This window comes from Sinocyclocheilus anshuiensis, unplaced genomic scaffold (genome assembly GCF_001515605.1).
Source record: "Sinocyclocheilus anshuiensis isolate Anshui unplaced genomic scaffold, SAMN03320099.WGS_v1.1 scaffold1270, whole genome shotgun sequence".
Taxonomy (NCBI): Eukaryota; Metazoa; Chordata; class Actinopteri; order Cypriniformes; family Cyprinidae; genus Sinocyclocheilus; species Sinocyclocheilus anshuiensis.
The window spans coordinates 848,182-860,784 of record NW_015555837.1 but is presented as its reverse complement, the minus strand read 5'-3'; the positions used below and the strand labels follow the sequence as shown (position 1 = coordinate 860,784).

Below are 12,603 nucleotides of genomic sequence, written 5' to 3'. Positions count from 1 at the left end.
CAAGCACTTCTCTCTGTACTCCTCCTCTAGCAACACCAGAACATTTTGGATGCTTTTGGATCCGAAATGGTTGACTTGGTCTCTTGAAACCAGAGTATGGATTCCCAAACTAAATGAAAACTTAAAGTGAAGACCTGATTATTTCAGGAGCCTTATCACAAGCCCATTGTTTTTGAATGGTGCTACTGGTGCTATTTCTGCTATATTTTCACACTTAAAACAAAAATTTAGTATTCCTCTTGTACCATTGTCCTCTTTTATGCTAAGAAATAAGTCACCTGGCAGTTCTCTCTCAAATGGTTCCACTGCTGCCAGCATTACGTCTGAGTATGATTCAGTGATATATAACACTTTTAATTGTCAGGAAATAAAAATAAAAGTCTTGGTTCAATATACTTACCTGTTGATCAAAATAGCCTTAAACCTATACACTTTTTTTTTTTAGTTTTATTTAGTAACTTTCAGGAGGGTGTACTCATTTTTGCAACACAACATTTTATTACTTTGATAAAAAAATCTTATTTTGCTAAATAATTTTGGCATTCTTCTTTGGAAATTGATCAAGCAGGCTTGTTGGAACATTATATCTCCAAAGAACCCTAACATGTCTTCTAAGTAAAGAGTACTTGCTGAATTTGTTAAGTTTTAGAGGGGGTGTACTCATTTATGCTGTGCACTGTATATATACACACGCGCGCACACACACACACACACACACCATATTTCTGCATGAATAACACCCAAAACACAATCAGATTTTTGCATTTTGTGCTGAAAGCAGACAAAGAGAACCCAATCAAACAAATGAGACAAAAATATTTTCTTTGTCATTCATTTATTCAGGAAAATTATCCCATATTACATATCTGTGAGTGGAAAAAGTATGTGAATCTCTAGGATTAGCTGTTCATTTGAATGTGAAATTAGAGTCCATCTGTTCAGAGGTGTTTTCAATCAATTCAGTCAGGTGTCTTTCCCTACCGTTTTATTTAAAGAACAGGGATCTATCAAAGTCTGATCACGTTTGTGGAAGTGAATCATGGCACGAACAAAGGAGATCTCTGAGAACCTCAGAAAAAGAGTCGCTGTTGCTCATCAGGCTAGAAATCCACGGTCAGACAGATTGTGTACAAATGGAGGAAATTCAAGACCACTGTTACCCTCCCCAGGAGTGGTCCACCTACAAACATCACTCCAAAAGCAAGACGTGTAAAAGTCTGCGAGGTTGCAAAGGAACCCAGGATAACTTCTGAGCAACTAAAGGCCTTTCTCACATTGGCTAATGTTAATGTTCATGAGTCCACCATCAGGAGAACACTGAACAACCACAGTGTGCATGGAAGAGCTCTTCAAAAAGAACATTGCTGCCCGTCTACAGTTTGCTAAAGATCATGTGGACAAGCCAGAGGGCTACTGGAGAAATGTTTTGTGGACAGATGAGACCTAGAACATGGAGGTAGTAGTATCATGGTTTGGGCCTGTTTTGCTTCATCTGGTCCAGGACGGCTTGCCTTCATTGATGGAACATTGAATTCTGAATTATACCAGCAAATTCTAAAGGAAAATGTCAGGGCATCTGTCCAAGAACTGAGTCTCAAGAGAAAGTGGGTCATGCAGCAAGACAACGACCCCAAGCACACAAGTCATTTTACCAAAGAATGGTTAAAGAAAAGTTAAACAAAGTTAATGTTTCGGAATAACTGAGTCAAAGTCTGGACCTTAAATGAAATGTTTTGGAAGGACCTGAAGCAAGCAGTTCGTAGGAGGAAACCCACCAACATCACAGAGTTGAAGTGGTTCTGTTGTTGTGCAGGACTGATCAGCAGTTACAAGAATATTTACCTGCAGTTATTGCTGCAAAAGCGGCACACCAGATGGAAGCAAAGATTCACATACTTTTGCCACTCACAGATATGCAACACTAGATCATTTTTCTCAATAAATAAATGACAAAGTATATGTTTTTGTCTCATTTGTTTGATTGGGTCCTCTAGATAGATCTTAAAATAATTATATATTAGATATACATAGGGCCTATTAAAATATTGAATAAATATGAAATTGCATTACATAAATTCAGGCCCGGTTCTTGACGGCTATAGATGGGTGGGCTGGCAGATGTCCTGGGTGGGCATTTTTTAGTCGTCATAATCATCACAGTCTAGAAGATGTTTATACTGTACATATTGCTATATTAACTATATCCTCCTGAGAACCAGAAATAAAAAGCTTTGTGAATTTAGTATTTTTTCATGTCATTACATTGTTTAGAGCATAAGAAAAAAATGGTAAAATAACATTTTTGAAAAATTATATTTTATTCATAAGTTATGCTATGTCCTCTGTAGAGGACACCAGGACTCAGTTTTTCTACAAATAAAATGACAAGAGTAGACATGAAAAGGCAAAAACAATGGGATTTTTTTTTTAATCACCAATCAATTTTTAGGTTTCAGGATTTTTTTATACCTAACTTTGTTTAAGGATGGTTCTCACAGCCATGTTTAAAAACCAATGAGAGGGAGTGGTCATGGTGAAACATCCAATCGTTTGGTATCTCTGGAAAGCCCTGAATGTGCTCTGTACAGGACATCCAGACTTAAAACTGTGACATGTAAGGTCTCAAGAGAAATTCACTAAAATATAATGTCCTCTACAGAGGCAAAAACTCCATAGCTGGGTCTCAGGAGGATATTATATGTAAACTGAAAAAAAGTTTTCATAGGTAGCCTAGAATATCATGCACTTTCACAGCAAAATACACTTTTTTTTCTTTATTGAATAGTAAAAAAAAAGCCTTCTTTGTTCTCTTTCTCTGGATCATTGTTTCTACACTGGTGACTCTATTCAACTAACTTTTTTATTTAAACCAAACAAGGCTGTAATCATGTCTAGATCATTGGAGGGACCAATTGTTTTGAGGAAAATATGGTAGTAGTATTTATTTAAAGAAACTAAATAAATAAAGGATTTAAATGGATTTAGGGGAATAAATAAAAAAAAGAAAATAGAACAGTAAAAGAACAAGAATAAGAATTTTTGTAAAGCAATCAATCTGAACTGAAAATAATATTTTTATTTTAAAATATGCACCCATTCAATTTCAGTTGAAAACGCAAAACAGAAAAATGCTATTGTCGTCATAATCAATTATAAATTACATGAATCGTGTAAATGGCCTACTTTCCATTCAAAACCGTGGAATTTGACAAAAAAACAAAAAAAAGTGGAATAGTTTGCATCACTGGATATTGTTGGTCGTTTATGTCGGGGAACGCTACGTTCCCTTTCAAGGGAACTTCGAACTGCGTCCAAAATGGGTAAGCTTTCAACTGAACTGTATAGCCTACATGCATTTTAGATGCTTATATTATGCTCTTGCCCTGTCCATGCACGTTATTATATGAGCGGGGTTTTTTTAAAACATTAAAACTGCTCAGGTAATTTCAGTGGTAGGCTATGATACATATTCATGTAGCCTAAACTCCCCATAACTCACAAACTCCCTGTGATAGCGCGCAAATATTTCTGCCCGTTTTCGCTCGTTGTCAGCCTCTGCTTTTCTGCAACAGACTGAAGCTCCGCGTGAATTCAGTGCGCCTTGCATTCAGCTAATAAAAGAAAAATGCTGCGATTTTCTGGTGTTATTTTATTATTGTTGGGGCAATCTCCAGCTATATCTTAGACTTCTTAAAATACAGTCCACTTCAGATTGGTTTTAATCACTGCATAAAAAAAATGTACGCAATCTTCTAATTTTGATTGGGTGGGCAAGACTGTTATTTGGGTGGGCTTAGCCCGCCCCTGCCCATGCCTGCAGCCGGCCCGCATAAATTACATAATATCAACCATGTGTGTGTATATATAAAATAAATACAATTATTATGTTACATATAAATTACAAGTATTACAAATTAAATAAATATAAAGCATAGATAGATAAAGCAATCTCCCCGGAATGCTATTTTGATGGAGTGAACCCCCGATGGAGGGAAATCCGTGGAGAGAGAAAGAGAGAGAGAGAGAGAAAAAAAAGTATTTGGGCTAGTTTTGATTTGCAATTGGGCTGATTTTATTTTGCATTTATTTTTTGTGTTTGTGATCAAACATAATTTTGAGTGCTGTTGGATTTTATGTGATGCAATATTTGACTTTATTCTCCTCTGAGCATTTTTTGTAGCGTTTGTTGCATCCATTTGTTGCATCCAGTGGGGACATAATTACTGATTATAATCACGACATGGCGGCAGCAACAATACTACAGCGAGAATAAAAGTTACGCCTTCTTTCTTTGCGTGAACATTTGGGCGGTGTTATGCAAATCTTCCCACACAGTGACGTAGACATGTGGGGGCGTGTTTGAATGAGGCGTTTTAGGAGGGCATGGACGAGTCTTAACTTTTATAAAGAATATCTCTTTGGGTTTGAGACTTTAGTCTTTGCAACTTTAGGGATCTTATCTATTCACGAACAGCTTGTAACACTCCAAAGAAAAAGGAAAATTTGAAATTGCATCATATGACCCCTTTAAAGAACAAGGTTTAGCCACAACCAGATGTACTGCTCTTATGAAACTGGTTGGTGTGTGTGTCCATGTTGCACAGTAAATAGCAGTCTGTCCCAGGATTGTATGGCTGGTTTGTCCTGGTGCACTTATGGTTCTCGCTGAGGATTGCATAACTCTTTGCAGACTGTAGCTGCAGGGATCGATCACTCAGGACACTGCCAGCTAGCTGTAATTATAATGATGGTCCTGCCAGCTGGCCAAGCTCTCCGCAAGAGACTCCCCTACAAAGAGAGAAACGCATTCATCATATTCTGTGTGATCGCCGCAAGACACACACTGCAGGGTCTATAAGATTACGATTGTAAGAACTGGCTCCCTTTCAAGTCATGAGTGTGCATTTCAATCCGCCACACCCTACAGGATGTTGAATAGGAATTTGAACTGGAAGGTCAGGAAGAGGATTTCATTAACTGGCATCTCATTGAAATTAAACACCCACACATGTGAGGAGTTTCATGAGTCTAACACAAATATTCAGGAAAACATAATTGCACCAGTGTTTTATTGTTTTATTTAAGGTCATAAATAAATTCATAATAAATAAATAAAGTTTTATTTAAGCACTTTTGTGTGTATATATTTAATTCAAATTTCTGTAGCAAATTTCTGTATGTATGATAAAATAAATGTCTGTGGTTAAATCACACTGATCTATATAATATTATAATAATTACTATTATTATTAATATTATAATAACAATAATATTATAGATCAATAAATGTATTATTTCTTAGAAATAAATTCCATGTCAGTTCAGTTCAAATTCATGTTTATTTGTGAAACAAGAAATGAAAAAGTAATTAAAAAAAAAATAAAAAAAAAAGATCCAGAAAATATAAAATATAAGCCATTAAAATAGTTCACATAAAAATGAAAATTTGCTGAAAATGTACTCACCCTCAGGCCATTTAAGTTTGTTTCTTCATGGGGACAGATTTGGAGAAATGTATTGTTACATCACTTACTCACCAGTGGATCCTCTGCAGTGAATGGGTGCCGTCAGAATGAGAGTCCAAACAACTGAGAAAAACATCAAAATTGACATCTTTTGAAGCAAAAAGCTCCTTGTTTGTAAGGAACAAATCCGTTGCTTACAGGCAAAATATGAGACCTCTATTCATAACATTGCGTTTTCGAGTGGAAAAGTGTATCGTCTGAATCAGGAGAGAAATATGCACAGATCAAGCACCGTTTACAAGCGAAAACAGTCCAAAACAAATATGTCAGTGGATTTTGATTAGAGGTCGACTGATTAATCGGCACCGATAGTTGATTGCTGGAACTATCGGCTATCGGCAAAACCCCATGCCGATAGGTTTTCCGGGTTGCGTCCGTTGCTGGAGCGTCTGAGAAGCTCCGCTGTCATTATACAGTACGAGAGCAGAAATCGCTGACACACTGACATGTTTTGACACGTGACACTGCGTGCTACACAGAGCGGGACACTTCAGATGTAGATTTAAAACAGACAAGAAACTGTGTATACAGTATACTATATAGTGCATGTTTTCATATCATTAATAAGTAATTCATTTGGTGACTATGCCGCCCGCATTAGTGGAGAAAGGACAGCATGTCCTTGCTGCAGCATTAGCAGCAGTTAAAATAGTGTGACCAAAACACGCAAGTCCGACCCAAATGTCACGATTGTTATGATCTATTTGCGTTACTTTATATCCAGCTGGTCACATTAATGCATTTGTTAGCCAGCGAAGTTGCATATTTAAAGCTAGTGGTGTGAGAAAGCAAACTGATATGTTCATGCAGCTGACAGAAATCCTGCGTGCCACAGAGCACCATACACTAGGGCAACTGTTCCAAAACTGGGGTGCACAGACTGACCACCAGGGGTGCGCGAGAGAATGATTTTGATGATCTGTGTGCAAACATGCAGGCCCATCCGTCTCACTAAAAAAGACAGGGAGTAATAATCGTTTTTATTTATAACTGAAATTTTGATGTTTTCTAATATACAATCAGGGCTTGACACGCGCCATGATTGGTCGATTATGTTTAATGCCTGCATGTTATTGATCAAACTACTTTTCGATCATTACATTCAGCAAGTATGAAAACAAAGCCAAAACCTGGATATTTTAGGCAATATAGAAATCCTGGCCAGGACGTGTCCGGGAAAAAATGGCATGTATGGTCACCCTACCATTCACATAGTTTTCCATTAAATTACATTATATTTCTCCCAAGACATTTTTAATGTGCATAAAGACTTCACCCTGGGCTGGAAGATTGTGTATTGTGCATCTTCTCAGCAAAACGTTTGTCTTTTTGTGGCTCTAATAAAGTCTGCATGCTTCATATAGAAGAGAGCTAATATAGATCGGCCTTTATCTTCCCGTTTTGTTTTTGTTTGTTTTTTTAACACCAAACTTAAAATTAATCTATGCCAATTTTATGGTTATTCTTGAAGTGAACTTTTGCCCGTTTGGGGATTAAATAAATCATTTTAGACCGCCGCTTGAACTGAACGCGACGCATCTGGTGTGTGTTATACCTGCATGGCCTTTGTGTAGGCATTTAAAACCGGCTATCTATAAGCATGACTGTTGATATGAAATGTTAATTAATTAAGATTAATAAAAGCTGTATAAGTAATGTTCCTTGTTAGTGTGTGTTAATTTCTACATTAACTAATAAAAATTTTACAGTTGCTTCTGCTTACATTAGTTAATTAACTAACTTTAATGATCAATATAGGCTATAATTAATATTTAACATTAATATTTTATTCATTTACAAAGTATGCTTCAGTACCTTTTTTTTGGTTTAATAGTAAAGTGCTATTTTTAGTTTTTGTTCAGTATCCATTTTAAAATCTGTCGGTTGATTCATCGGTATCGGCCAGTGTGGTCCAACCTAGCTATCGGTACCGGTAAAATCCACTATCGGTCGACTTCTAATTTTGATGTGAGAGGACGACAGGGGATGGACTTTTTCACTGGTGGAAGCATAATTATGGATTATGGACTTTGTTCAGAAGTGGTTTAAAGTTAAAATGCCTTATTGAAGTATTTGTTTCTTACAAAAATGCAGCTTCAGGGGATGGACTTTTTCACTGGTGGAAGCATAATTATGGATTATGGACTTTGTTCAGAAGTGGTTTAAAGTTAAAACAAATATTGAAGTATTTGTTTCTTACAAAAATGCAGCTTTTTTGTTCACAAAATATTATCTGATGGACCTGGAGTGGTGTGGATTATTGTGATGCTTTATCAGCTGTTTGGACTCTCATTCTGACGGCACCCATTCACTGCAGAGCATCCATTGGTGAGCAAGTGATGGAATGCTACATTTCTACAAATCTGTTTCCATGAAGAAACAAACTCATCTACATTTTTGGATGGTCTGAGGGTGATTACATTTTCAGCTAATTTTTGGTTGAAGTATTCTTTAAACTGAAATATACTTTCTAGATGAATAGTAATTTTATTTTAATATGTATATTTTGAATCAGTCTATTTTTCCTGATACATGAAAAATTGCTCTTCTTTTTGTTGTTTTCAGAGATGTACTGCTCTGACTTTTGGTCTGGATCTATTTTTAGTGTGGCATTTAAGTTAAGTGGAACCAGTCAGTGTTGCTGTACTGGGTGGGGTCTCGTGGTTGAGACCAACCTAAAGTAGTATATCATTATGGCTATGTTTAGCTCTTCCCGATATGTCTTGGGAAACAGCTAAAACTTATCTCATTGAAGGATCCTTTGAGCGTTCACTGTTTGGAAGAAGATAACTGAATGGAAGTTGGTGGTATGACCCCAACATTTGTCTTTCTCTCCCTCTGTACACACACAAATACATGAACACACTCGCATTATATCGGCAGTATATTTAAACGCGGCTTATTTTGTTTTATTTTTTTAGCTGTCTGGCAAAGCGTGGCTCATTGTTTGCCAGTTTCCACGCGCAGTCATGCCGCGGTTTCTCCAAAAGAAACTTATCTGAGACAAAACATAACCTTTTATTGTCCTAAACCACTTAACAGGCACACAATGAAGTGTTGTTAATCGCCTTCTCATCCCCATGTCTGATTTTAAGCCAGTCCTACTGAGCCAAACGGACATTAGAGGCGGTCTCGTACTCAGGACTCCCCTCTCTTTGTGTTTCAGCAGCTTACTGTAACACTTCGTTAGCAGCCTGATATTTTACAGTTCTGGATTTAATCGTCAAACTTTTATCAACCAAAATGAGGTTCAAACGGAACGGTTCGTACACCTTAAACAGGTAAGCACTTTAATATCGAGCTGGCGTTCGTTAACTCGAATGACTTGTATTCAGGTTTTTCTCGCCAAATGTTGAGTTTGCTTCTTTTGTTTGTTTTTAAACGCATGATAACCGTTCGCGTTCAAATTTCATTGTTACGTTCCATTCCGCTAAAGCCACGTGTTCCATTACGCGCTTCCTACGGTCACGCAGGGCGTTCGAATAGTCCGCGTTTCCACGGCACGAGACTCTTTCAAAAGCGTTTAAATTGACAACACTAGTGATTTAGTAAGGCTTGAGTGTGTAACGCACGCTAGCAGCAACATGCATTGATTTTGCGGCGTTGTTAAGTTTACGAACTTATTCCATGGATTAAAACATCCACGTTTTCTCTTAACGAAACCATGAAACTCAGGCAGTGTTGGGGTTGATTTCGTGGAATAAACCAGTAAATCTTGCTTTTAGGAGGGAGGGGGTGTTACTTTTCTCCCATTTCCATTGAGAGAACTGAACACAGCATCACCCGTTCCTACTGCCTCCCCGCAACTGTTATTCATTGGATTCAATTGAGTCCAGCATTTAGGCTTTTTGAGTGACCAGTCCATTCATAGTCAGATCATTAGGACACAAGACACATGCACTTTCTCTGCTCTTCATGTTATTTACCATGCATTCCTGCTCCGTTTAAGAAGAAAACACAGTAGTTGTTTACTCATGCAGCCTTATTCTGGCTTTAAATTGAATGCTTTATTCAGCACTTAAAGATAATGCAGGACTAATTTTTACTATCTAATTTTCCATGGAACTTTCCCCTGGTGTTCCCACAAAATGTTGCTTCTTCCTGGAAAACGGTTGTCCTCTCTGCAGCTTTCTCATCACAAAGGGAAGGTTCTTCTCACACGGGCACTGTAGTCTCCAGAGTTTCTGCTTGGTAATCAGTCTGCGCTGCTAGGGTAATGCAGCATAACCTCATCGAGTCTGGGAGAAGATCACTGTGGTTGCTGCTTTGTTAATGCAGAGAGGGTTAAGATTTAAAACTGATGCTTTAGGTCTAGCTCCTCTCAGTGGTTTTAGATTGACACAATAGGTGACGTAATCCGTTTCTGTGGTTGGGTGATTGATCATCTTTGTGCATATTTACATGCATACAGAAACAAAAGAAAGGCAGCCTTTTTATTTATTTATTTTTTGGGGGTAATGATGTCTGTTTGCCATCAAAAATATTATATATATATATTTCCTCCTGGTGGAATGACCTGCCCAACTCAATAGGAGCAGCTGAGTCTTTAGCCATCTTCAAGAAACGACTAAAAACACATCTGTTCCACCTTTATTTGACCCTCTAACTCTAGCACTTTCTATTCTATTTTAATTCTACTTTATCTACATTTATCTTTTTTTAATTTAACATTTAATCTACATTTATCTATTCTATTTTTTCTATTCTATCTACTTGTTTTTCTTTGTGTGTGTGTGTATAGTGCATATATATATATATATATATATATATATATATATATATATATATTAGTACTTTTTTTTTAACCTGACATTAACTTGTATGCTGTTTTGTTATTATTATTTTTTAATTGAATTCAAAAACTGTTTTCCATGCAGTGACAGTTGGACATACAGTCCATGTCTGACAAAAAACATACCATAATAGTAGTCAGTATGACTTGTACTATATTCTAAGTCTTCTAAAGATTTGATAAAAACTATCATGCTAAGTCTTGCCCTCCGTTCTAACTTTCAAGTCAAATATGTTGCCATTTGATGTCATTTCATGATGCACACAAGAACCAGGGGAGTCTGGTGTTAATATGCTAGGCAGAAGAACAAATGTGCTTGGTTGATGCATGAGAACCAATGTGGTTTGTTTGCACTTTTGCAAGAACCAATTAGATTTGCAGGCAAATAGAGTTAAGCTGCCGTTGGCCATATTTAATGACATCAAAGTTGGTGTAGGAACATTGACGCACTGGTCATTGACAGAAGGGTAGACCATCAATATGCTATCAATGTATAACAATATAAATTTTGGTCTGTTTGCCAGAGGACTTCGAATAAAGTGAACAAGCCATGTACCACTTTAATGATGCTTTAATTGTGATGTTTGGCCTATTTGGAGCTTGACAGACATGGTTCCTATCCATAACTGGCATGTGGAAAAGTGCATTAAGATTCTTCAGTATCTTTTCTTTTCTTTCACATGAAGAAAAAATAACAACACACATTTTGGAATATGGAGGTAACATTTTAACAGATTTTTTTGGGTGAACTATTGGTTCTCCTGAGAAATAACACTGTCTCTGTGACAAGTCTAGGCTCTGTAAATGGAAAAACAAAACCAGACCGTACATGCTAGCCAATCAGGATGTGAACCTCAACCAATGCTGTGAGTTTTGGACTAATTGTTTGTCTGAACAATGAGAGATGGGAAATCTATGGGATTAAGCTTAGAGTGGAAAATTATTTTTTGCTAAATGACCGGAAATTATTTATATTAATAAGAGATTAAGTCATTTTTCTGGTGTTTCCATGTAACTCCTTGTGCCAGAAAATTATCTTTTTTTTTTAATGGCTTTGCCTCCAGAGTTGTATATTTTCCATCACATTGGTCACTTATCTCCAGGTACTGACAAGTGTTTTTTTTTTTTTTTAATTGACATTTTTCCTTAAGAGCATAGAAAGTGTTCATGGGAAGAAAATTTCCCTAAAGGCACCATTTGCAGGGGCTGTTTGGGCCCTTAAAAATTTCCTGGCTCAAAATATTCCTGCAGTGGGCCATCATCGGTTTGCAGCAAGTCTATTTGCCAACCCAGTGCTCACGCCCTCAAAGTCAGAGCCAACGGGAGAGTGAGACAGGGAGGAAAGGAAGAGAGAGACAGTGGTAGAATAAGAGAGAGAGAGAGCCAAGATGGGAGGGGGAAACTGAGGGTATCAGCAGAGAGGAACACACAAGTGCTGAGTGACTACGGGTTGTGCTTGCCTGCTGCGGATGCTTGTGTTTGTTTGCTGACTGAAGTGTTGTTCTGTCTGCACCGCGCCAAGGGAAATCGCCACCTAACAAAGCCCTGACTGTGTGCGATCCAGCAACTGGAAACAGGAGAGGGAGTCAGAAAGTGTGAGGAGAAACAGTTTGGGACTCCACTGCAGATCTGCAAAGATGCAATGCCAAGAGTTCGCGCTCTAACGGATGCCGCTTACCTGTAGTACATCTTAAAGCCGGCTCAACAGAGGACGGGACAATCTGATTGCTGACTTCACAAGCTGAATGGGGGTTCTAGTGTGTTGTGACTGCTTCTTTTACAGGTACCAAAACTGATAGTTTTGGGATGTTTTTTTCTCCCCTTTCGTATGTTTTTTTTCTTTTTTTTCCGCAGAAGTCCTCTACTGCCTTGGAGTTGAGGATGTTATTAAAGCTTGGCCAGGGTATGCTGGGCGATCAGTCCTAAGATGACACCTAGAATCTTCGGCAAGAGAAAGAGCCATTATCTGAAGTTCAAAATCAATGCAGCTCATGATTTTTTGTAGAGTGTGGGGGCTGCAGACCAATGTTGGTTGGGACACTGTGTTCCCAGCTTGCTTTTTCCCAATTGCTAAGGGCAAACTTTGCCCTCTCCAGTGTTAGTTTCGACCTCTACCTCGATTTGGAAAGTTAAGCAAGTGGGCTGTTCAAAAGTTAGTGAACACTAACAGACCAGTGCGTGCTCATCATGTGGAAGGCTCGAGAGATGCTGTTTCCTTTTTTCGTTTACATATGGTTGTAGTTTTATTTTACTGCAGTGCTGCTATATATAACAAATCGCTAAAGT

At 37.7% G+C, this 12,603-nt stretch overlaps 1 protein-coding gene across 4 annotated transcripts in view; it reads left to right on the top strand.

The window, feature by feature from the left end:
* The window catches only part of mob2a (MOB kinase activator 2a), a 58,216-nt gene that overhangs the window by 17,861 nt on the left and 27,752 nt on the right, over window positions 1–12,603 (top strand). The window contains exon 1 of one of the 4 annotated variants that reach the window (XM_016469821.1): window positions 8,250–8,332. The exons of 1 other annotated variant lie outside the window; for it this stretch is intronic. Coding sequence is in view for 2 of the 3 variants with exons in the window: in XM_016469816.1 (XP_016325302.1) it covers window positions 8,769–8,806 (38 nt within the window). In the remaining variant the exon portion in view is untranslated. Of the gene's footprint in view, window positions 1–8,249; window positions 8,333–8,520; window positions 8,807–11,878; window positions 12,101–12,603 lie in introns of those variants that run through there. 2 more of the 4 variants (XM_016469816.1, XM_016469818.1) reach the window with 2 other exon arrangements.